The following is a 26,549-nucleotide window of genomic DNA, read 5'->3' as shown; positions in this document are numbered from 1 at the left end:
CTGCAAGGTGTGGAGTTTACAGAACTGCAATTACTGGCAGTTCTGGATTTTGTTTCATTTTTATGCAAAAGATGAAACTACCAAAAAAATAAAAAAAAATTAAAAAAAGCATTTTCTCTAATAACCGAGGAGACTGCAAAACCACTGTTAATTACGATAGGGAAGTGAAAAAACAACAGCAGACTGAACTGTGCATCCCAGATTGCTGTAATTTAGCCCTGTTTGTCGATAGGAACCACTGAAGAATAGATGAGCTTGAGAACGATTGACTAAACATGGCACAGAAAAGAAAATCCTAATGCCATATGTAGATTTATGGCTGCACTCTTGGTTAGAACTAGTTACAGAGGTCATTCAAATATGGTTTAAATGAGAAGTTGCTCAAAAAAATCATTTTGTCTTCCAGGTCTAAGAAAATAAATATTTTGTATTATGTGGGTCTGTTGAGTTCCCTGTCACAACATAACTTTTCCCACTTGCTGATTTCATAACGGTTATAATGGTTGAATTGGATTGACACTGTTTTTGTACATTCCTGCACCTGCTTACATGTAAGCCTATGTTTATCAGATATTTACACACATGTAAGAGGATACAGAGTTTTCATGGTTGTGTGTTTCTGCATACGTTATGCAGAAATGAAGAAACCACTTGAGTGAGCTTCACTGTCATCCAAAATCAGAAAAAAATAATGCTGAACTTCAGCAAAATATAATAATGCATTTCTGTGCTGCTTATTTCACAGAAAAGGCATTTGAAATGTCGTGGAATTAAAAGAAATATTAGGAAAGGAAAGGCTTATATTCTTCTACATCTAAATCCAGGCCTTCTGAACACAGTTGTGTCAGTTGAAGAGGTTTGAGGAAAAAGCTGGCTTATAATTAAAAATATTTTATTGTTTCTAAAATCAATAAAATATAGCTGCTTATTTTAACTGATTGTAGCAATACAACAGTAAGATCCAATATAGTGTGATACAGTGGGCTATAAATTGAGGGTTGCAGTACTATTCCATTAAATATTGATCTTTCAGAGAATCTCAATACAAAATGAAAATCCCTACGGGGTGTTTCAAGTACTTTGGAGCAATCCAATTCTTCTTCCTCTTTGGAACTCAGCAGCTGCATCAAACATGAGAAACCTCTGTGCTTCCTTTGACTCGGCATCTTGAAGCATTGGCCTCTAGTTTGAAAGCAAATACCTCTCTTGATGGGAAAAACTGTTACGTACAGACTGCTGCAGAGATAATAATTTGTCGTTTCTTCCCTTCTCTCACGCCATGACCTTGGCCAAATCTGAACACTATCTCATTCTTAGTGTCTCTTAGTGCTTCAGTGTTTCTGAGATTAGGTCAAGAAGAATCATATAGCTCCTCAGCTGATATGAGTAACATGCAGTGTTTTCCAGCTTCCTTGGGAAATAGCTTTCAGCTTCCAATAGACTTCTCATAATGTATGGAGCAGAGTTTCCCAACCGTGCAATGTTTCCTGCCTGCACTTCAAAACTCCCTTGCAAGAGGGACATTAGCTTCGCCTTGTATTTTCTATAGTGATAGTAAAAACTTTTTCACATTGAGTTACCCAGAGCTCTGGCATCTCCTGAATTGATCAGCTATGCAGAAGAGTATATAATTTTTTTAGAGAGAGCATGGATAAGTAACTATTGCCTTAATGCAATAGTTCCAAATCCCTCATACCTGGAAATTACCATTGAAGGTTCTTTTTGCATTTTCCCTTTTATCCCTGAGGAATGGCTGTAGAATACTTCCTCTCAAACAAAATTCAGGTCAAAAGTAGGCAGAACAACAGAAAGTCCAGTACTTATCCCGGAAATGGTGATATACTGGAGCTGTTTATCACTCTTCTATCACAGAGTCCTCTGCTAGGGCAATACTGAGATGATTCAGAGCAGTTGATCCTGGAGTTAACATCCCACTCTGAGTTATTGCATCCTGTTGTCTCCAGGCTTAGATAAATATGGTTGCTTTGGTTGGATTGAGCCACATTTTTTTTCTCTTGATCTCAAAACCTCAAGTTTATTTTTATTACCAAGGCAAGCAAGGTGTTTGGTGTAATTGTATCACCCCATATCCTGAAAGTCCCGCTTATGGGCCTGCAGGGGATGTACCTCAGATTGGCTTTGGTCCAAGGCTATCCTCTTGCCATTGAACCTGTCAGTATTGAAGCGTCATGCTTGGTTTTGTACTGAGAAAAATGTTGTGCTGCAGCTAAGGAACTCACTAGGAGCTCGGCAATTAAAATGTGTCAAAATAATTTTCATTTCAGACAGTACAGCCCTTCCAAATAGAAATGGTTTAGTTCAAAAAGTATTGCTCTTCCAACATCACAGGTGATTCTCATCCATTATCAACCTTTCCCACCAATCTCGTCCAGGTACACTGTAATTTATGTTCCTAGTAAAGAGTCTATCATTCACTAACATTCAGATATTTAACTCTAACCCGGCTCCTCAGCTTGCATAAATCAATGTTGTTGCATTGATTTCAGTGGAGCTATGCCAGCTGAATTTCTAGCTTATTTCAAAAAGTGGAGAAATAATTGCTGTACAGTTTTGAGTCTGACCTTTTGAATTTAGATCTGGCTTCTGAAAAATAACATTTTCTACCTCAGAGATCAATCTTGCCTCTTACCACACCCACGCAAATGTTGCAAAGCCCCTACTGCCTTCATGGCTGAGTTAGAATGTTAATGCTTTCACGCTCTTTCCTTCACCAACCACCGCCGTCCATGGGTGTAGCTACTTTCCACCCTTGCTGTCTCTTTGGATAGCAAGCTCCAGCTGCAACCTGTTGTTGTAGGTTTCTTCACCTCATGTTGTGAAAAAAGAAATTACTGAGCAAATCTTATTCTTATGCTTAATAGTTGGTTTCTGCAAGCAGAAGCTCCATACAGAAGGAACTTCCATACAGATAGAGCTCTTACAGATAAGCATACTGTTTACTGTAACATGCAAACAACAATTATGAATGAATGCACAGTATTGATTCCTTGTTTTCACACTCTCAATTTTATTTTCACATTTTTCACCATTTGTCTCATCACTTTTGCCCATTTTCCAGTTCTTACACAGGTAAGAATCTGCTGGAATAAGATCTACATAGTTAGTTATGGTTCATGTGGTTTAATAATTGTATGAATTCCCTTTCCCACAGTGCAATACTTCCGCTTTCTGGTACAGCAAAAAACCTGATTACATCGTTTAGTATTTTAATTATGTATAAAATGTAAGATAACTGCTGTGTCCTTGAAAAATAGCAGGTTTTATGCAACAGACAAAGCTGTAAGCAGTTCTGTATTTCTTTGTTTTTGTTTCTTTCTAAGCAAACTAAAATCAACTTTCAATCAATTTGGTTCAGCCAAGCTTTATAGCGAGAATGAATATAAATGAAATTGGTCTCGGGAGGGAGGGAAAAGCACAAACATGCATTTGCTAATGGCATGATGAAAACTTTGCTTCCATATTCATTCTAAATAAACATGAAAAATGTTTGGCATATGATTGTAGGAAGAACTCATCCACAGCACATGCTCTTTATCACAGTAATCCTACAGAAACCTGTTGCCAATTGCAAACAATTCACAGCATGCACAACCAGGTTTGACATTGCCAAGATATTCTTAAATTGAATGAATGTGTGACTTTGCTTATTTAATAGCATGTTTGCCTCCTTGTGCCTCTTTAAGAGCCAGTGTGAGCCCAGAAGAATTTGTTGATATCAAGATGGTATTTTGTTTCTACTTTCAGGTTTTATAACAGTTGTTGCTTGAACTAGTCCAAGAAGCTTTCTTCCTACTTCCATTGCTTGCTTGCTGATTTATAACATCTTCTTGAGCAACCTAAATAGTATAAAGATATATGTAAACTGCATATTTGGATTTCTGCTGTCATGCTTGCTTTTAATGGCTTTAAAATAGATTTGAGGACAGTGTCTATTTTAAACTTGTTCTTAAGAGTTTGTCTTATTTATGAATATTACCTTCCTTTTTTCTAGGCTCTTAAGGATGATGATGCTGAGACTGGGCTGACTGATGGGGAAGAGAAAGAAGAACCCAAAGAAGTGGAGAAACTAGGGAAAATCCAATATTCTTTAGATTATGACTTCCAGAACAATCAGGTTTGAAACAATGAAGCCATAACATTTAATTTCTGTGTGTGCAAGTGGAGAATAAACTAATACATTTAGTTACAGTAGATATTTCTGAACTCCTTCCTCCTTGCATGGAGTAAAGGGAGAAAGCAAGACTAAAGATTCATGACAAAGGCACTACTAAACTGATATTCCATGTACGCCGTGTTTATATTACACCTTTAATCAAAATCGAAGGCACAGTTTTATTTAATGATTATTAATAACTTATATTAAGGCATCACCAATCAATGTCAACCCACATTATATTACGGAGCCTGCATGCAGACAGTAAAAGATAGCTTTAGCCTTCAGGTATTTAAAATGTAAGCAGACAAAAGTTGGAAGGAAATGAGAGGGACATAAAAGTAAGTTTATTCATTGCGAATCTTTTAGCAAGTTAAGATTGCCAGGACTAGCTTTCTCTCACTTCATCAGGTGTGCACTTTGACTTATTAACTAGCTGTGTCAGGTTCAGTTGCTCTCCATGAAAGTACATCCACTAGCCAAGAAAATTTTACTTTGGAACAGAAGCCCAAATAAAAAGGCCTGTCCCCAAAAAAAACAGGAAAGTCGGACGAGAAGAATCTCTCCAGTCAAGGACTGATACTTCTTCAGTACTCTATTCTGAAGCTGAGAAGACCAAACTTTGGCATACTTGGCTGAGTTTTCTGTAGGAATAGACACCATAATTTGGGGTGGAACTAGAATCAACCTACTTAACAGATCTGGCCACAACCTGAACTAGCTTATATTTAATTCCCCTCCCTGGCCTCTTGCTGTGTGGTCAGGATCACTTTTGTCAATTATACCAATTCACAGTCTCACTGTGCTTAACTTTGGACCAAAGTACACCAACACATCTGACTTCTTCACTTCTACTGCATGTGCTTCAGTGAACTTGAGAATACATAGCCTGCATTTCATTTTTTGACAACTTCAGTCAAAACCACATCATTCTACTCTATTTAGGGAAAGAAATTACTATTAAATCCCTCTTAATTCTTATTCTTCATCTGAACAGACTTCCACATGTACTTGTGATTTATTTCCACATTCAGATTCTTTATTTGATGCTGTTCATGGTATGAAGTACACTTGTTGCAAGACAAAGAAAATAAGAGAAATTAAGAAAAGTGTCTATGCCAGCAGCAGGCTATTTACACACAGCTATGACCTGGCATAACACATAGTATTTCTCTGTCTTTTTAACTATCTGTCTTCTGACTACCAGTGCTTGTTTTTCAATGCAAGAGCCAAAAAGTTTTCTGAAGCCTTTCAAGAACCTATGGTTAAAGGAGCTTTTGCTCGACTCCCAGAGCAAATTCCCTGGCCTTGTGATGAGTCACACTGATATCCCTTGAAATCTGTATGAAATCAGTATGAAGCGTTAGACCCTTCAGAAGCAGAAGATCTAAAGAGGGGGAAAAGAAAAGCTGCAAATGTGTTCTGACAAATGGATTTCAGTTTCCTTAGAATACAAAAACAAACTTTCTGTGTGAATGTTATGGAAGGAAATGTTGATTTTGTGAACTATGTTTTACAACAAGGAATAGAGTGGAAAGCAACAAGTTTGTAAAAGTGTGTGGTATTTAATTAATGTAATAAATTATTTCAGTTAGGATTCCTGTTTTATTTTGCCGCTTAAAACTATGTTGTAGATTGGAATTTGTCCAATTGCACAGGGTTAAGAATGGAGACATGATGACCAATGCACTCTCTGGAGCATGATGTCTCAGTTTTAGAGGCAAATTTTAAAAGAGAATTTAATTCCTTTTCCACTCTGTTAACTAAAAGTCATAGACTTGTTTTTCATTCTTTGATGTGAAAGACTTGATGTAGATCCTGAGCCTATCCATGTATTTATGAACTGTTATGCATCTAGAATAAGAAAGAGACAGAAAAGGAGAAGTGTTACGGTTAAAGGAAAATATTTCATGGAGCCTGAGAGTCTTATAGGTGGGAAAGCTTGCAGGCCATACTGTGAATTTAAAGCTGGTAAAAACAAGTCCAACTTTGAGGAATCTCTCAGAAGCTTCTTTCCTAGTTTGACTAAATTGTTCTGCATTCCAGTTGTTAGAGCTTCTTTCCAATTTTAAACAACTCATCCATGAGAGAAGCAAATATATTGTGACTGAAGCACTCATTTAGAAGAAAATATTCTCAGACTTCATTCCTAGTTGTTAATATCTTGTCTCCAGATTGATCTTGAAGAGTCACTTGAATGTTTACCTTAGTTCTGTGTCTGAAACAAGATTTAAAGTATTTTGTTTCTCTCAGATCCATTATGTTGATGAGGTCTTATACAGGCTGGGGTGCCTAGATAATGTAACATAACATAAGCCTTCATTTATAACACTTAAAACACGGCCACAGCATTTACAAATTTCAAATGTGCTTCTGTCTTATTTTCAAAAGTGTATAAGAAATTTAAGAAACTATTTTTTCTGATTTGCAATGAGATTACAAATTGTTACTAGGATTTAGTTACCAAAGGTTAGTTTTCATGGGATATTTTTTAAAATGCTGCTCTTAGTTTACTACCTAAACCCATCTATATACATAGCAAGGGAAGTTAAATATAAGGAAGACTGCAAGATCCATTGGTTTTCAATAATGCTCTGTCTGAGGATTCGAATTTGCTATATCACCTTTTTGTGTTTGGCTGAGGGGAAGGTTACATGTTAGGGACTTAGAATACAAATTTTGTAGTCAAAATTAGACATTCTTGATTGTTTAATAATGTGATTTCTATTTGTGGTGCCCAGCATAGAAAAATAATGCACAAGAGGAGAGAGCAATTGAAAGTTATTTGATTGCAGTCTTTAAAAAGATGAAGACTGTATTTAGCTGTAATCAGCTGCCCTTTGAAAACCTCTTTTCTGCTTAAAAACAGCCTTTGTACAGTCTGCATCTGCCATAATTGGTTTTCTAAAGTCTATAGTGTTGCTTCATTTGCCTTCCTTAAAGGGGGCGGAGGGGTAATAGTTTTTTATAGACCAGAAATAGAGTCTGCATGTGTATTTCTCTGTTACAGTTTTTTTATAAATATCTGTTTGATATTTCATTCTGCTGTTTTTCTCTCTTTTCAGCTTCTGGTTGGGATTATTCAAGCAGCTGAGCTGCCTGCATTAGATATGGGTGGTACATCTGATCCCTATGTGAAAGTTTTCCTTCTGCCGGATAAGAAGAAGAAATATGAGACAAAAGTCCACAGAAAGACTCTTAACCCTGTTTTCAATGAGCAATTTACATTCAAGGTATTTTTTTATACTTATTGAAACTTTTTTATTTAGCCACTATGTATCTCATGCTTGCCTACAAAGTTAGATGTCCTAGTTAATTGCTAACAGCAGCACAGGAATTTTTTGTTATAGAAACCTGTGATATTCAATCTTACAATGAAAATAGTTTAACATAGGGTCAGACCTCAGTAAGTGTAAAAGGTACAGTTTGATTTCATTCATTTATTCATTCAGTTATCCTGAGGTATGACAATTTGATCCATATTTTATGGCTGGATAAAACTTACAAGAAAGTCAGAAAACAGTGACAGCTTGACAAATGTCAGGTAAATTTCACTAGACCAGCATTTTCTTTAAATATCTTTGTAGTCTGATTTATGAATTTGAGTATACCATTTCTTTTTCCCTCAAAAAATTAAATCTCAAGGTAAATGGATGAAGGACGATATGGCAGATTAATCTTGCTAGACTTTGTCATAGCAATTCTTTGCTGTGCTACTTTACTTAGGAAAAGAAATTATGTATCAGGTTTAATAACATAAGAATTAAATAAATGTAGCTAAGCCTTACCTTGCAATATTTAAGTCCTTCTAATAGTATCTATCAATAGTGTTTTTCTAAAACTGTAGCTGTACCTAAACCCCAGTTAAGTACAATAAAGGAATACTACACAGCATGTTTCATAGGGCTTCTCCTAATATACATTCCTTTGCTGTTACTTTAGGCCTTTCTATGCCCAATCTTATAATGACAGCTACAGATTGAAAACAGGAACAGTGAAAGACTCAGGCTATGTAATCATTCAATGAGAAAGATATCCCTGGAGGCCAGAGCTACTACTGCATATATAAGCTTATTTTTTCCCTTGAAGATGTTCATAAAAATAATCTTTTGTGGGGAGTTTTTTTTTTTCTTGATCTTTCCTAAGAGAATATTTAAAAGAAAAAAGAGTTATAAATTACAGATTCCCGTGCAGTTCACAAAATAAAAGAGAGGACCAATAATGCTTTCATCTAAGATGATGGCACATATTATAAATCAGATCATCCACTCCTGGACTATAATGTCCACTTGTTTTAAGTCACATTTTTAATATTCAGATTTTATGCTCCAGAAGAAAGTTTGCTTTCCACGTCAGACCTGACAGTGTTTAGGTACATCCCAGTATGGTCCTGATCATCGCTTGGATGCTGTGGTCTGTACTCAAGAGAAAACCAACAGAGCACGCCGAGTACTATCATTATTCTGGGGACTACAGTGAAAAATACAAATGACCATTTAATTAGCATTGCAGCTGTAATAAATAACTTCTGTGACCCACTTCAGGTGGTGCACAGCTTCTGTGGGTATCCTTCCCATCTCTCTCTCTCTGTCAGAGCTGCCCACCAGGCAGCCCAGGCCCATTTTGTTACCCTCTCCCAGGGCACAGCTCTGAGACGCCTGCCTTCCTCACAAAGATGGGTTAGTGGGGACCAGATGGGTTATGTTTCTGCTATATTGCATCTTGAGCCTTGGACCCCATTCCTTCTCTTCTTTGGGTGGTTTCCTGTTTTAGTCCCCATTTCATTTCCATTTCCCAGACATCGAGGGTGCTGTTCCAGGGTGCAGGTGTTCATCAGGCTCCAGCTGTCTGAATTGTGTACCCCAGCTGTGCTGCCAAAAGGAAACGGAGAAATCCTGGCTGGACTACACCAGTCTGGCAGAGGGAGGTGTTCCTCCTCAGGTCCAAAGCAAGAAGAGGGTTCATATCTAGAGGAGTGACATGTCTCTGACAGAAAAACACTCCTATACTTGTCCTTCTACCAAGGTCTCCCCTACATTACCTCAAGAGGCTGAGTATCTCTGAGCAGAGCAAAAGGCAGGGAGAGGGAACAAACCTTCACAAGAGCTGAGGACATCCTTGGTATTCCTGAACAAAGGTGGAGGCTGAGGCTACTTTAGAGATAATGAATAGATGAAGCACTGCCACTAGATCTTTAAAAAGGAAGGTAGCTAGAATAAGCATTACTGAGGTTAAGATACTGCTAAAAATAAAGTAAATAATAGTACATGTAGTCTTTTCATGCATTCTAAATATCCAGGATCCATTAAGTGATACTGTAAACTGATGGAGAAAGAAGGTTTAGAACATTTCTTTTCTGGTTTTGAGACTGCATAAAAATAAAAGTGAAATTATTTACAATTTTTTGTTGTACATACTTTTGCCTTTTTTAGCTTTTTAGAAGCTACAAAGAATTTACAGAATCAAAATAGATTTTACAATAGTATTTACTACAGTACACAACTCTGTGCTCACTGAAACTATTGTACTCAGTAATGGAAGCTGGAGCTGGTTCACAACTTGAAAAGCTTCTTTTAAACATTATAAAACATGTTATGAAAAAGAAAAACTACTCATGTTATTAGTAAGTATTTCTAAAAGCAAGTGGAAGCCAAACAGTAACAAAGGACATCAGTCCCAGGGTTTAAACAGACCAGAACATACTGCAGTTAACTAGGCCAATGACAATGCCACGCTTCCATTTCTCTTTTTATATAGACAATTAATAGATAAATGTTTACTGAAGCCCATGGAAACCATTTATACCTGCAGAATATATTCAAATTGACCAAGTGTTCAGTGTAAATCCAAACAATTCCTAAATCAGGCCTCTCCAGACAGCCACTCAAGTGTAGCTTACCTGAAATGCACATCTTCATCTGAATATTAAAAATGTGGCTCATAAGCATCCTAACTCATAGCATCTGTCTGAAACACATCAGAACAGCTGGAGAATTAGTTAGAACTTGGCCTTCTGCCACCACAATTTCTAGCAGTATACTGTGACTTAGAACGCATCTTAGTGTCTACAGTGTGAACGGTATAATGATGAAAAATACACCTTGATAAGTAATAGGTAGTGGTACTGTGAGAGAACTATTTAGTGTCTAATTACTTTGTGTCAGATACAGTAAGCCAATTCGTGTTTTTTTCATCAGTCTGGGAGCTACCCATTTCTGAGTGATGACAGTTGATTTATTGAGAAAAAGACACTATTGTGTGAAAAGTTCATGTATCTTCAGTGCAAATAATTGGGCTTCCTGTTTCAGTTTCATCACCTTCAAAATGATTTGAAGTAGAAAGAAAAACCCGAGGTGTGATGAGTGAGCTGCCACCTTGTTCTATTGAGTGCCAAAGCCCAGTCTTTAAAAATACTGCATCTGGTGACTCTGAAACAAATACACCTCATAATTTTCTCTGCAGTTCAATTTACCTGAGATGACAGCTGATAAACCAAATAAATAGATTTGCATTGTAGTGGACTGATCTTTATTGTCTTAGATACAGAGTTTGTCATTTTCTCTTCTTTGCAGGTGCCATACTCCGAACTGGGTGGAAAAACTTTAGTGATGGCAGTTTATGACTTTGATCGGTTCTCCAAACATGATATCATTGGGGAATATAAGGTTGCGATGAATACAGTGGACTTCGGTCACGTCACTGAGGAATGGAGAGACTTGCAAAGTGCGGAGAAGGAAGAGGTAAGAAAAATGAGACTCTTTTTTCCCCCAGGACACTTTTATCCTTACCTAGAGAAACAGTCAAACTAGCAACATTTTTTTTTTCCCCCAGACAGCTCCCATCTGTTATCAGCATTTCTCAGACTTACTTCACCTGATAAATTTTTGATAAACATCTTTTCCAATACTCATTGAATGGTACATTCTCCTTTGCTAATCCTATTTTCAATCTTTTAGATATTTTAGGCAACATATTAAGAAAGTTTTTATGAGTTTGACTTTTTCTTGAATTGATACAGTGTGGGTATATAGAATTTGAATTTGAATTATAAGAGCAGTGTGCATTTAGGCTTCTTCTGGCCCTAATCATTCTCAGTGTCTGCATCTCAAGACATCTTATTGTGCATGAAGATAATGGTAGGTTTTCATTGAAATATCTTACCGTTTTATTGAGCTGCTGTGCAATAATATCCATTGATTAGAATTATGCATTTGACAAAGACCTTGGAACAGCATCTGACTCAAATATTAATCACCCTTTTATTTTTGCTCTCTGTGCCAACATCCTGTGCGTTCATTATTTAGTAGGTACAGTGCTACATGTACACAAGTCACTTTTTGGAGATATTTCATCACTTAATTGTGGATCCTGTCAGGTTTTTCATACTGAGACATCCAGCTTTTTGCTTATTATAAGGCCATTTTGTCCTCAGTTTTACATTATTTTTCCTTTTGATTGCTAGATAGTATCTGCCCACTCATCATAGTCAGGGTGCACGGCTTGCTTCAGTTCTCTGGTGGGAGAAGAAGGAATCAGAGTCTGAGTTCCTTGATGTCTAATTTAGCTGATAAGCTGCTTGGGTTTCAAACCTTAGTTTCTGTAATTAAAGGGACAATCTCTGGATGAAATCTTTCCCTAATAAAAGTAGTGAAAACCTGAATATGTGATCTAGACTACAAGTTGTGAAAAATTCAGCAGACGCTGAGCAATGCAGCCATCTCAGAGTTTCAAAAATGGTAGATTTCAGTCTTGCCTTTTTGAGTGTTTGTTTTTAAAGACTGTATTTTCAGATGTCTTTCTTCTACTGTTTATTGATTTGAAAGCCACTGCTACATTGAGACTGTTCTGCATGGCATTGTTTCATAGTGACAGCATTCGCAGCGCTCCCTTATTGCATGTGACATCGCTATACATGCTAAATGGGGCTTTTTTCTTCCACTCTTAGAGCTGAAGATGAAAATGAAAAAAAGAGAAAGAGGAAGTTTGCAGTTCAAGGGCCCTATTCCTTTAAAGCCTCAGCATACCAGAAAGCTAGAAATGTGAAATCAGGGCGTATTAATCCTTCCAAACTTTATTAAGTATCAAACTGGACTTTTATTGCACTATTGTGTGCGATATTGTGTACTTCATGTTTTGCTGTTGCAAAAATAACAGCCAGATAGTACACAAAGAGGAATCAAACCTTCATCTTTTTGGTATAACTTCAAGCTTTTAGAACATGAACAATGATATGCAGGTGACAGAGAACATGGCATAGATTCATGGGGGGGTTCATCTGTCTTGTGGCATAGAATGTTGCCTCTCACATGTTTTAGTTGAAATCCACAGTGAGATCTGACTCAGGCCCTTCGTTGCTTCATAAAGTTCATATTCTACAAATGCAATATGATGTTAAAGTTGTTTGAAATATAGTGTGAGATACTTGCAAAAACGCATTCTAACTTGGAAAGAATTTTTATTGAAATAAAAGAAGATAATTAAAATAAATAATTGTTACAGTATTTGGATATTAGAAGAAAATTACAAGGACTTTTAATAGTTTGCAGTAGGTATGAAACCTAGGTTGTACTTTATTTGTGCTTTCAGAACTCAAGTGAACTGATAGATGTATGTTTTTATATGTATTTGCCATTTGTCCATACAAATATATTTGCATGAGGGTTGTGTTAACTAGAAGAAAATAGCCTTCCTTAGTTCCTCTTCAAGTGTCTGCCCTCACCTTTCTTCAAATTTCAGGTACCGTATGTAAAAAGAAAATCATTTTTGTAAAGTTTTTTGATAGGGCCTTTTTGAAGCTGCTACTAATGTGTGGCTCTTTTCTTTATAAGAAGCTCAGTGATATCATCCCACGAGAACATCCTGAAAAACTGTGCTTGCACCAACTCTCTAAATATTTTTGCATAATGCAGGAGGTCTTAGGTTCCATTTTTGCATCTGTATTCCCATAAGCATGTGAAGTATCCAGTACATATGGAAAAATATAACAGGTTAGTTTGAGACTTTGTTAATCTTAGTTTCCTGTGTATTAGCTGCAGCTTTCCTACAACAGCTCCTGAGTTTACTGTACAAATAAAAAGTGACACCACAGAAGAGAGTTACTTAAGATGTAGGTCAGTCAAGTGTATTTAATCCAAAAGGTCTTCACTTGTTTTTGCTCTTTTATGGAACCTCTACTGTCATATTTGTGTTGAGCCTGATTCAAAGGATTGCTTAGCCCAATTTGCAAAAGAAATCCCTACCAAGAACCAAAAGAGTTACATCTGTCAGTGGTTTGGGAGCTTTGTTTTCCAGGAAATGTCATTCATATTTCCATATTTGACTACTGCCGAGTACCTCACCATCTTCGTTACTCTGGCCTCTGCTCAGCAGCAAAGATGTCCTAGAAATTCTAGTAGATTTTAGGAGAAAATAAGTAGGTGACAAAGAGGGATGGGAGAGGTCTTGTCACCATAAGTCTTTTGTAAACTATTCTACATGTTACAATTGCATAATGAATTTGTCCTTGAAAAGCACATCTGTATGTGGTCTGCAATATTTGAAGAATGACATGTTTTATTTCCTTTTTTGCCCTCACAGTACTTAGGTAGGTTTTTCAGTTCTTAACAACCTAGCACTAATTAGAATTCTAAATTTGTTTGCAATTAAGTATCAGATGCCAAACTGTCCTTAATGTTTTAATTATGAACCCTAAACAAGATGTACAGTAAAGCACATCCATGGCAGTTGTCACCAGGCACTTTGAAAGAACCATCTAGGTGGCATCAGTCAAACTGAGTACAAAAATCTTATTTTTATTTCACTTTATGTCTAATTCAGTTGATGCACATCACAGAATATACAATTTAATTAACACTGCAATCATAGAGGTCAAAATCATTTTACGAGCAGTTACTCTTCTTTTTGCTCATAAAGCTCGACTATACTTTCAATTCTTTTTTCTAAATGGGCTTGAAATTGAAGGCAGAGGATGAAGGTTTAATGAAATATTTGAAGCTCTACCTCTCACAGCCCAGCCATTTGAATGGCATCTCTCTGACACTGCATCCTCATCTGGGAAAGCTCTTATTAATATATTTATGTTGGTGAAGCACTTTGAAGGTACAATGCTTTATGCAAGCATTTGTTATGACTGTGAGAGGGCTTTGGGAATTTACAAGTCTGTACAATGACTTCTAAATATTGGGGAGGCCACTCCTAATGAGCTGCATACCTTGAATCCTCTTTCCCTGGCTGCTTTTAGCTCTGCTGTCCTTGTGAATATATGGAGGTGATTTATCTAGTAGTCCTTCAGTCTCATATGACTGAGAGCATGGGAGGGAAGAGTGGTAGATATTGAAAGATTATTCACTTTTACCAAGTGTGACATATAATGGTTTGGGCACAGAGTGTTAAAAAACAGATGATAGGAGTTTGCTCCTCTGTGTCATCTACCAGATGTCACTGCCATTAACTTTATCTGAGTACACACTGCATTCAATATCTGTTATCACTCCAGTACAGAAGGCCAGACAGACCTCTTTGCTCACAGCGGTGTGAATCATACTGAGAGTCATCTTCTGAATACTTCAGCTGATTTCCCTCCAGACATTTTGTTATATTGGCACTTAAATTGAAAACCTGTTGTAGCAAACATCCCAAGAAATGTTAGGGAATATAAGGAAGAGCAAAAACAGTTCTTTCCCTTGAAAGCAGTAGAGAAGCAGAGCCTTATTCCATGAGGAGAAGGATCTTTGACCTGCCATTATGTAGCACCAAGAGTTCTGCAGACCTCTTCCAACTAATCTGGCATGCACCATGGATAGGTTACATGACGGGTGCACGCTCATATCAAAGTGGGTTGTGATGTGTGTATTTTGTACATGGCTTCTGAGTTGGAAGCCTGTAGGAAAACACCAGCAAGATGCACAACAGCTTCTCTCCTGCATGGTGCACAATCCCAAGCAGGAGAGATGCTACAGCATTGCTTTGCACAGGGCTCAGATACAAGTGATCTGCAGCTGGTAAGTGGGAGACCAAGTCTGTGAAGCTTGACGTGTGCCATTCATGAGGATTGCTCTTTCCTTCCATTAAAAACATTTTAAAAAGTTGAAAGTTGAAGGAAGGAGATGGGAAATGGATATATTTAATACCTTGGTATGCTTCATGGAAGTTGGAGACTGACAAAAGTTAGTAAGCCATCTAGCTTTTTGAATCCTCAGCACTGAAACTTGCAGAGACTTAAGAGGAAAGGACATTTTTACAAATGTCACTGTGAAATCTCAGTAGCAAATCACTGTCATTTTCTGTTGTATCAGAGATGGACAGATGATCTAATAGGCCTTTCCCATCTCTAATAACAACACTTAGTTCTTATACAGCTTTGCAGCTAGCACAGTGCTTTGCAAAAGTAAGTATCATTTTTCCTATGGAGATGCTGTCAGAGTGTCAGACACATTTTAAAATGTGAAGTCTCCTTTATTTAGCTGCATATGATATTGGATCACCATGTTTTCTGCATGATGTTCAAGTTTTCTCAAGTTCACTTCTTCTTATACCCAATTAATACTTTAAAATGTTAAATCTGAGGGGGGTTTAATTTTCAGATTTTGTGTCAGAGTGACATAGAATAAATGCACAATGTTGAATGCATGTTCAGCATTGTAAGTGCAGTATCTGTCCTGCAAAGGAACTGAATTTGATAGTTAGGGAACAAAACATAGGTTTTTAAGTTTGAGAATAATCAAGCCTGATTTGAAATTCTTCAGCAGTTAATTAGTTGGTTTTCATCTTGAAATTGAAGATGTTGAAATGTTGTGATTTTAAAAGTAAAACTATGTGACTCAAGTAGAACAGTTACAGTACTGTTTTAGGCTATTAAAATTAAACATTTCTTTTCTCGCCTTTCATACTCAAAATGCTGACAATTCCACTATACCCCTTTGTTGAGTATTCTCTTTCTTAACTCCATCTCTGGAAGAGACACCTACTTTAGGAGGTCAGAGGCATTCTTGTGTTATAACAAAAAGAATATAATTGGCTTACTTGAAATCAAAGGAGAACTTGTCTTGATTCATCTCAGACTGTCTGGCTTTACAGATATTGAATTCAAATACAGATGAGAGTAGACAAGGAGAAGTTCAGTGGTAGTGTTAAATTCAAGCTCTGCTGGGGTCCTTCTGTTTCTGAACAGTATTCATTCTGAGATGAGAAAAACTTGTGTTGCTTATTTGTCAAAAACATACTTATTACTATTTGACTTTCAAGTGCTGAAGGGCATCTTGAGGTTAAACTGTGCTGAGAGAGTAGATCCTACACTTGGTATTAAGCATCAAAATAATAATATTAATGTTGATTCTACATAAGGCATATACCTGAAGACCATGTAGAAAGTTACAAGGCTGAAGGAAGGAATAGTGGACAATTCCCCATCTCTGCCTCTTCATGTTATTGTGTGGGGTTTTATTGCATAAGGATAGGATATTTTAAAATGCTTAATAGAGGAGAGAGGCCAGACCAGCCAAGGAGTTCAAAAGCACTGGACTTGGCTGTTAAACATAAAGTGGCATTTGGAAAGCAATGTTCTGAATGCTGTTTTTGTAGGCTTTTGAGAAAGATGCTGGGAGGGATCACAATCATCTTTGAGTTCTTCTTAAAAAGGCTTAAGCGGAATTCATATCACATAGATGCTGGAAGTATTCTCCATGTACCTGCGGGTGATTCATTCAGATAGCTGATCTATCAGTCATTTGTGTGGGTTGAAGTATATTCCAAATAGAAGAAGCTGAAGCTACACTATGAAGAGAAGTTTTGGGTGGAAGCTGCAGAAGGAATCCCAGGGAATTCAGCCATAATCATGGAGTATTCCTTGTTATAAAACTCTGTAATCTGGGAGGAATTGCAAATGCATCTTCAGAATCAACTGATTGCTGTCAAAAGGCCACAGAACATGCTATATATTGAATTTTCCTGCATTGTTCTCCACCTGGACTTTTAGGTACTTGTTTTTCTGACTACTAGCACCAGTGAGTGCATCAGAGACAGAAATTGCATTTCCAACTGGGATTCTAGGCAGAAGCTTTGCGATAGTTTACGGTAATACCTTATTTCCTTTCTCCCCTCCCCTTGCAAACCAACAGCGACAAAAATAATTATCTGTTACTGTTATAAACCAGGATCAGGAGCTAAGAGAAGCTGTAAGCTGGCTGTTTCAAAATACTCAATCGTAAGTATCATTAGATGGACCTTCAAAACACAGACCAGCATTTTAATAGTCACAAGGAAAGTGCAACTCTCCCAAAGGAGACAACAGCTTTTTCATTCAAAGGTTGAGCCATACCATGCCACTCTGATCTCCTCATTTTGTTTTGCCCACTCCACATAGATCTAAAAAATCTTGGTTTCCAGAAGTATCAAAGAAAGATATATTTTTGAAAAGCTTAAAGAAAAGGATTTAGGAATAGTGGTCTGAGAAAGAAAGGGATTAGCCATTTTCTACATTTTTTTCTTCTGTCAGGTCTTAAACACCAATTTAAACCATGTCAGGGATTACCATAGTAACCATTTAACCTCTCTTCAGAGCCTGTTGTGTTTCAGTTTAGTTTAACAACGAGCTTAACTGTCATTTCAAGCACTTTGTATTGTAACTGTGACAGGAATTAGCACCAAATGCCCTTATTTTAGAGGAATCACAGTTAGAATCTAGAACATAATACTGTATTTTCAGTTTGGTGGTATTAGGCTTATATTGGTTTTATGCTAATATTTTTCAGAGGTAGAGTGCATTGATTTAGGACATATTACCAGGTCTTATTTCTAGGCTAAACAGAAGACAGACTGTGATAACTCATTCCTAAAGCTACCTGTTTGATTGTATCATAAAGCTCAGCCTTCCAGCAAAGGCCAAAGAAATTCCTCACGTTGGCTGATGTGTTGTTGGTGTATTAGAGGTGATGCAGCTGGGTGGGTTTAGTGCAATCAACCCTGCGCTTCATTCTTCTTTCTTTTCCGTGGCCTTCTGCAGCTTTACTCTGTGATTGTTATCATCATAACCAGAGAAACACTCAGGACATGATGATTTAAATTAGATTCTAAAAACCCTTGGAACAGCATAGCCTTTTTCTCTTGTTCATGTCTAATTCAGTCTGGGCAGGATGCTCTTGTACAAAATAATAACTTGCAGAACAAACTGTTTTCGTAGAATATCTCTGTTTCTGTGTTTTGTGCATTCTTCCCTTGTTGGTTAGTGGAGAACTGACATTTCTAGTTCTTAAGATCTTGCAGTCCATGACATACACACAGTTCTTCTTGAAGGACTGATGATGGCTAGTGTTTCACTTTCAGTCACACAGATCAAAGCAAATACATTATTCTTGTGTGTTCCTAGGTAAATCTACATCTACATAAGATTACAAGATAGATGTAAATGCTTTTGTGAAGCATATTAGAGCACAAACATCCATAATGTTGGTGCTATACAGTTCAAAGCTTTCTTAACCTCTCTGTCATCCAGAATTCTAATAGTGAAGAATTTTACTCCAAGAATGATGCCACTGTCTAAATATCAAACTATTTCTTCTCTCTCTCTTTCTCTCCAGACTTTCATAGTACTGGCCACATGAAGGGAGAAAGTAATAAAAAGCTGACTCATCTCTGAGTTTCTTATTCTTCTAGGTTTTTTCTTTTTTTTTTTTCCAAATTCAACCGTCATTCTATACACCTGAGTGAGTCAGTTCATAATTAAGCTGCACTTTTTAGCCTCCACAGTCCACAGCTGATGTTGCTTTTTCATATCTATGTTGACCAGAGATCAAACTTCTGTGAATCACTCCACCTCCTCACTTCTCAGCATATTCTCACTCTGTGTGTATTTGTGCGTATAGGATGTAGACTCGAGTATGGAGCAGAAATATAACTTCCTTTTATGACACATCTTCTGTGATGGGAGCTTTTGTGCAGACTTTAGTAGTTTTGTGAGTGGCCTTTAATTGCATTAACCAGTAAGTTTTGTTTCAAATGGCTGCCTGGTCGGCTCGCTCACTAGATGGATGGAGCGGTACTGTAGATGTTCTGTCCTTTACACTGATGGAGTTTACAGAGTAGGATTTTTTTCTGTGGAGGGCTTGAGTATGATCACTGACACAGAATTACTACTCCAGCTGTCTCCTTGGAGCAGAATATAACTCACTTTGAGCTACAATCATCAGTGTGCAGATGAAATTGATTTCTGATCTCCTTTTTGAACCCAGATATTGCCTCTATGTGCTTCTTGCTGGCCAAGCACTAGCTGAAGAGAAGTTCCCAAAATGGTACCCAGTGACATGCAAGCCATTTTCTCTGAGCATTATGTCAGCAATTACAGTTATAGAAATAGTGCCAAAGGCAGGAGTTTCCAAATTAGCAGTAAGAGAGTTCAAAGTCATATGTTATTGCTGCTTGATCAGCTGGATGCATTCATCTACAACAGAAAAGAATTAGGAGTTATTGCTACTTGTACTGTCACTGATAGTGGCAACTAAATTTGGGAACCCTTCTGTAGTGCCTTTGTCCACTTGTGACTGACCCTGAGTTCAAATCTCTTCTTCTTAGACAGAGACCTTGCCATAAAATTCTAACCCAAGTTATTCCCTAGACAATTACCATTATGTGGGATTTATAACTTGCTTTTGGTGCCACCAGCACAGAACACAGCACTGCAGCTTCTGGGTGGTATCGATGGCACTGGGAAGACAGCACCTGAGCTTCTCATTAGATCCTTAACCAATTTTAGCTACTACTTTAATTACTTCTAATAATCTTCAGAACTACTGGGTTAGTTATTTTACTTTTGCTTTTCCATATCTTCTTCAGTAACTGAAAATTAACAGGAGGATCTCTGTTGATGAGTGCAGCTCAGGCTTCAAAACCGACAGCATCTTGTTTTCATATGAGTGCCTTGAGGTCTGCAGCTGACATCTCCTGTCTGTTAATGCCCAGCCCAGAATTAGAGAGCAACAGATTATGCTGGAAGTGTTCTTGTTCATTCAGGCTTCCACATTAAACAGTCAGGCCAGACATCAATTTTCTGCGATGTTTTAGAGCAGGCAGGTTTTTCAGGAGATGTGGGTCATTTGAATTAGTTTTGATTACTCTTAACTTTTTTTCTTCTACTTATTGTACAGAAAATAGCTGCAACTATTACAATTCTGTGACACAAAGTAAGAGCTGCAGTTCTTCCACAGCACATCTCCATAAACCATGATTTCTTTGTTGACATAGTAGATTTTAGTCCCTGCATTTGCTTTTTCTATCACTCTTAAACATTAACTTGTATATGACAATACATTAAAGCCCTCAAAAAAAACCCCACCACCTGTAACTCTTGTGCCCTCCAAATACGTGCATGCTTCCTTGACCTCTTTTTTTACAATGAGGACCAATTTGTCTCATTGCAACTTGATATAGCAAATTATGATGTTTCTCAAATATAGAATCATACTTTTCCACATACCCTTTAAATCATGAAATCGTTTTAAATCTCTCAAAGACAAGATTCTTTCTTCAGAATGTCTGTTTGTGATACTTAACTATTAGTTGATTTCTTAATGGAGAAATGTATATTTTTAGTTTTATCCATCGGCCTAAAGGAAAAATATGCACTTTTGATGTATTGAAAGTAAAAACTTTCATGATTAAAAACATATAATAAAAAGTGCAATTTTCCGATAATTGTAAATGAGAACAAATTTTAATTAAGCTCTACTAGACTTGCTGCAGCAATCATATGTTCCAGAATGACTCGAGAATATTGACTTCCTGCTTGAATTTCAGCTGTAGAGTTCTAGAGTTGGCATAATGTCCTGCAAGTACAAACACCCGTCACATTATGTAACAATTTAAGGCTCTGAAACTTCCCCGTTTACATGTTCCCTACCATGAAAACCAGCTGCTAATCAGCTGTGAATATCTTGTGTGTAAACACTGGGACATGCTCCTCTGACTTTTTAGCTCACCTGTTCATTGATTCCTTGGATTACCGCCAGAAGACACCACTATATGAGCTCTTACAACTTGCTGAGGATGAGAGCTTTTTACATCTGATCTGTTTTATTTGCATTTAGCCTAGGCTAGATAACATTAACTTTTTCTTTCTGCAGAAAAAATCTCCCCTTTCAAAAACCTTTGCTTTGTGTAGAAATACTACTATTTCTTATCAAATTGGGTATTTTTCTAAATGAAGTGAGGTTGCCTGCTCTAAATCCCGATGACTCCTAGATCTTCAAGGAATATTTTAAAGAACCTCATATAACCAAACTCAGTCCAGTAAACAGGCAGCATCCAGGAGATAGTAGTGTTGCCCCTATGCCAAGCTGGGATGAAGGTGGTGCAAGGAAACCCCCTTACAACCTTGAAAGTTAGACCTTGCTTAGTTTTGGAGCAAAGATCTAGAAACCCTCTTTTTTTGTCCTGGCTGCATGGCTCTAGACTGCAAACTCTGAAAGCTCAGTTTTCCTTACAGCATACTGATTTCCAGCATTATCCTGCTTTTTTTTTAGTGGAAGTTCACCAAAAGCAAGTTTCTCATGACACATTTTAATATTATCTAATCAGAATTCTGTGGAAATTCCACTAGAAAATTCTGCATGAGACCTTACTGTCAAAGGTTACAAAGAGAACTTTGCGGACAGTATGCCAGCATTTGTTATAGGCAGCTTTGCACCTTTGCTGGAAAACTTTTAGGTGGTCTTCAAACCCGAAGAGGTTACAAGTTACTGATTTTAAGACATCAATAGATGGAGAAAATAACACATCCATCGTAGCTTCAGCAGGTACTCTATCTCTCTGTTAAAATGTGTACTTTGTTATTTGGATGTCGCTGGACTCTACTGCAAGTCACTGATTGTTGTTATGCCCTTCTTCAGTAGATTCAAGCCTTTTAATACGTGATGCTTCCTCTTCTCTACAGTACTTCTGCACTGTAATCAAGTCACAATCCTCTTTTCAGAAAGCTGCAGAAATTCGTCTTTTATGTTTTTCACAATCAGGTGTTTTCTCCATTTTTCCAATAAGAGTTGTGACTTTTTACCTTCTTTGTAGTTTTTAGCACCTTAAAAATATATATATATATATATATATTCTCAAGAGCTCTGTGCAGTGTACTTCATACCCTTGCTAGACAGGCCAATTCACCAGCTGCTTCTGCTCACCTCTGCTATTGAGTGTTTTGCACAGCAATACTCTAGCAGTTCATGGTCTGTAGCTTATGACCCTAAATCTTCAGCAGGAAACACTGCCTGGTAACATACATTTCCTGATTCAGTAGATACTTTAGAAATAGTCTTGAGTTCTTTGGCTTGGGATGTAGAATTTTTGCTTTTGGCTGTATGAAAATGTACTTTGTGTGACTGGTTACAGCTAAGTGATTTAGAGCTTTCTGACCAACCTGTTGCATTACTATTTACCAATGTATTAATTATTGTATCACCTGCTTACTTTATCAACAGAAATATCTTCTGCCTCTGTAAAAACACCAGTAGACCTTGAACAGAACAAAAAAAAAAAATTGTATGTTTCCTTCATCAACCAATTGTACTTTCTTATCAAGGAATGAATCTGGTTTTAGTTGAAAGGACCTATTTTCCATAAAACCATGTGACTTCACATTGATTATATTCTATATCCTTTAAACCGTCACTAATGCAAACTTTTATGAGTTGTTCCTTTGTTTCATCTGGGTTTGATAAAAGACAAATGGGCGATAGATACCACCTTCATCCCATTTGGTCTTTTTTGAGTAAGACGGGCATAACATTAGCACTGCGCCAGGCTTCTGGAATTTCCCTTGTGGTCTAAGATTTATTAAAAATGAACATCAGTGAGCCAGAGATCTCATGATAAGTACAGTCTTCTTTCATAGATTTTTATAGATGACTGCAGTGACCTCTTTCTTTTTACTGAAGAGATTAATGAAATTCAGTGTGTGGTACTGATTGCTATGATGACCTTTGATGAGCTGTCTTGTCTTCCTAAAGAATGTGTTAAGAGAGTTTTTCAAAGTGAAATAGCCAGAGGAAGTGGAGTAATAAAAGAGGGTTTTGCCTATATGTATTTTCAAAAAACTTGAATATATTTCAGTAGTTTCATAAAAATGTGGTTTTGAATGCTTAGTTTGAGAAGTGGATGTGAGCCTGGCAAGGGTAAGTCAATAGATGTGAATACATAGCACTAGTTTAAAGGAACTCGTTATTGAATTAAGCACAAATTTTTAACAAGCTGCACTTAAAATTTATAATGGAAGGAGTTGTAGAAGGAAGCATATACTAGTTTCTTCATTTCAACTGGAACCAAAGACAAAAATATTTAAATTATCTCAGAGAGTATTTTACATATTTGTGACTTCCCAGAAACTAGGAAGCACTAGAACAAGAGTGGCTTTGAGCTTTTCTGAGGGTTTTCAGCTTGCTGCTCTTCCAGCTGCATATCCTCTACCCCATTACATATTTTTAAACAGTTTGGATGATCTGGAAAAATCTCCAGTACAAAAATCAGTAAAAGAGGACAATGGAAGAAAACTTTTGAACAAAGAGCAATGACACAGAAAGGGATTTCAAATCCTGCTTGTGCTTGTAGCACAGAAGCAGTAGATAGAAATAAAAGATGAAATAGACTTGGGTGAAATTATACATGAAGGAAAGTCTTCTTCATATTAATAAATTACAGGTAGAGAACTGTCTCATCATAAGACTTCACCTATCAGCTGTTAATTACATCAGCTGCCTGTGGTTTTTCCATTAGCAAATCTAGTTGTGTTTCAGCTGTGAGTCCCCTGGTCTGCAGTCTTTTCCAGGTCACCACTGTGGCTCAGAGCAGTGAGGATCCTGACCTGTCTGTGTGCCTGAGTTTTTGTTGTGTCAAGATGAAGGCATAAGCTGTTTTTGTCACAGAACTGTGTTGCATGCTGCCCTGGAGGCTGGTGAGCACAGTAGGAAGGCACCTGTAAATTTAATGGAAAGCAAAGCCTTAGGATAGATACTCAGATTCTTGACCTGTTCAGGGAAACCCTTAGGCATGTGTCGGGTCCTCATGTGTCCTGTTTGGCCTCCTGCTAGCTAACCAGCAAGCTTCTAGTTTTAAAACAATGACATCACATACTGTCTCTTGTCTAATTGCCCATTTTGGAGAAGGCTGTTGTGTTGTGTGGAGTTTGTGACTGGGGTCATGGAAGGGAGCTGGATGCAGTGCTGGGGGATATTATGGAGGAACATGAAAGCTGAACTGGTGTTACAGCAAGCAAGAGATGAGAGAAAGAAGGACATATATCCATGGAAGATGAATGAATGAGGCTCTGTTAGTGTCACTAGAAAAAGGGACTATTTATTTATAATGTAGATGGGACTGGTACAAGGTATTTTGGTCTAGAGAGTTTGTTAGAGAGGAAAGGGAAGAAGATTGCTGGCTACAAAGATAGTCCACAAATTCCACTTAATTTCTCTTTGTGGTTCTTGCAGATCAAATAGAAGTATACTGTCTAGCTTCAGTAATGAAGGCACTGATTTCACCTGATAGTTTTTCCCTCGAGCTGTTTAATTTCAGCAGAATTTACCAGCAGCTGTAGGGGATTACTCATTCCATCATGCCAGTCATTCCCACCTACTGGTTTCTTTAATCTATTTGTTCTGTCTTTCATTGATCGATAATGTGTGGTCATTGTTGCAAGGATTCTGCTCATGACAGGTTTTTAATACACCAACTCATCCAGTTATACATCTCACAAGTAAGAAACCAGTAATTAATTTGATTCTTAATTACAGTTTTCTGCTCTTTACTGATCCTGTATATTTTTGGATATATACTGTAATTTCAATCCATAACCTAAAGTTTTGGGTCAGTTGCTTTTGGAAGCTAAGATGCTCTTGGTAGTAGAAGCTACGTTAACTAAGCATTAAGGTGCCATACTTACTACAAGAAATGTTTTCAAATCAAGTAAGGATACTGTGCTGTGGCCTCCTCTGTCACAGGAGAACAAGGATTTTCTGCAAAGTGACTGCAATGCACATACAATATTCTAATAATTATAGAAAAGCTTTGTGATTTGACTTCTCACGGTGTCTGATAAGCCAAAGAAAACCTTTCAAGTGTATTACATTTCCTTTCAATGTTGTACTTAGACTACTCACTAGACAACTAGCCTTGTGACATGCTATAGTTAATAAGTTTTCCATGCTGTCAAAAGTAATAATGTTAATGTGACATTCAGTTAAATTAATTTTGTTTTGTGCACTGGCCTGCATAAACGTGAGTGACATTTAGAAATATGATTAGGCAGGAGCTGAGGAGAAGCCAAGTGGCAAAATAGAGCGAGATTCAATCATTAAAGCAGAGCAGCCGGCTGCAAGCATTTATGGGTAGGCAAAGAGTTACAGAAAACCAAGCTATGATGTTTGGGCGTATGTGTTTCTTTTAATTCATTCCTCCCTTTCTCATTTAGTTAAGAAATTCATTTTCTTCCTGTTTTAATTAAGAACTCTGTATGTTTGGTACCATGGTCCCTTGTTTGGAAATCAAATAGTCTGTTTCTGCTAATCTTTGATTTCAAGTGCCTTCAGCCACAGTGTTTTTCATTTTGCCAGAGGCAGCTGATTGTAATGCTTTTAAACTGATGACTGTGAAGTGTCATTTTATACTAATAATAACAGTGTTTTCTCTTTCCATTTCCTCTGCTTTTTGGAAAGAAATAATAGAAGTGCTTTCTCGAAACAGTTAAAAAGGTAATGAAGAAGACTAAAAGGAGGAAGCTGACAAAACCTGACTTGTTAATCTTTTAATAACATTGAATGGTTCAAATTATTGCCCAACTTGCTTTCAAGTCTGATTTACCATTGCATTGGAGAATATTACATAATTAGGGCAGTTAAAAGAAATGTGATGTACTAACTTTCTATATATATATTGCAATAAGAGGACAGAGATTTGTGAAGAATTTTCTATGTGAAGTAGTGCTGTTCAGAGGAGGGGGGAAAAAAAAGTAGATTTTATTTCCACAGAAAGATCCTGCCAGGTCTGTTCCCTTTAAGCAAAGGTAAAAAGTAGTGCTGGCATACAGAAGTTGTATCACAAAAGAGTCAGAGAGTAGGACTGTAGTAGGAAAATCAGTCAAAAGGAATGTGCAATTAAACGGCTTCTTTTGGCTCTTCCTCACTCCTACTTTATATTGTTACTTTATCCCTACAGATACCACCTCCTGATAACTTTAATAATTCACTTCATTTGAAAGATTGTTCCCTGTCTACCCTAAAACTTCTCCCTTTTAAAACTTACCCCATGGACCTTTGCTTCTATTTCTGTTCACCTAGCATCAGTCTCCTTTCCATCTCTTCTTCAATCTGTTGTCACTGCTATTCCCTTTTTTACAGCATCCAAA

The 26,549-nt window shown here is 37.2% G+C and overlaps 1 protein-coding gene across 1 annotated transcript in view; it reads left to right on the top strand.

Moving 5' to 3' along the window:
• The window catches only part of SYT1 (synaptotagmin 1), a gene marked incomplete at both ends in the record, with an annotated part of 99,371 nt that overhangs the window by 15,823 nt on the left and 56,999 nt on the right, over positions 1 to 26,549 (top strand). The window contains 3 exons of the mRNA XM_080364241.1: positions 4,013 to 4,135; positions 7,240 to 7,407; positions 10,747 to 10,914. Coding sequence (XP_080220367.1) covers positions 4,013 to 4,135; positions 7,240 to 7,407; positions 10,747 to 10,914 — 459 coding nt within the window. The remainder of the gene's footprint in view (positions 1 to 4,012; positions 4,136 to 7,239; positions 7,408 to 10,746; positions 10,915 to 26,549) is intronic.

The sequence above is a fragment of the Nesoenas mayeri genome, assembly GCF_963082525.1.
Source record: "Nesoenas mayeri genome assembly, chromosome: 1".
NCBI classification, from domain to species: domain Eukaryota; kingdom Metazoa; phylum Chordata; class Aves; order Columbiformes; family Columbidae; genus Nesoenas; species Nesoenas mayeri.
Note: the sequence above shows the minus strand (reverse complement) of the source record. Positions and strands in the feature narration are given on the sequence as shown.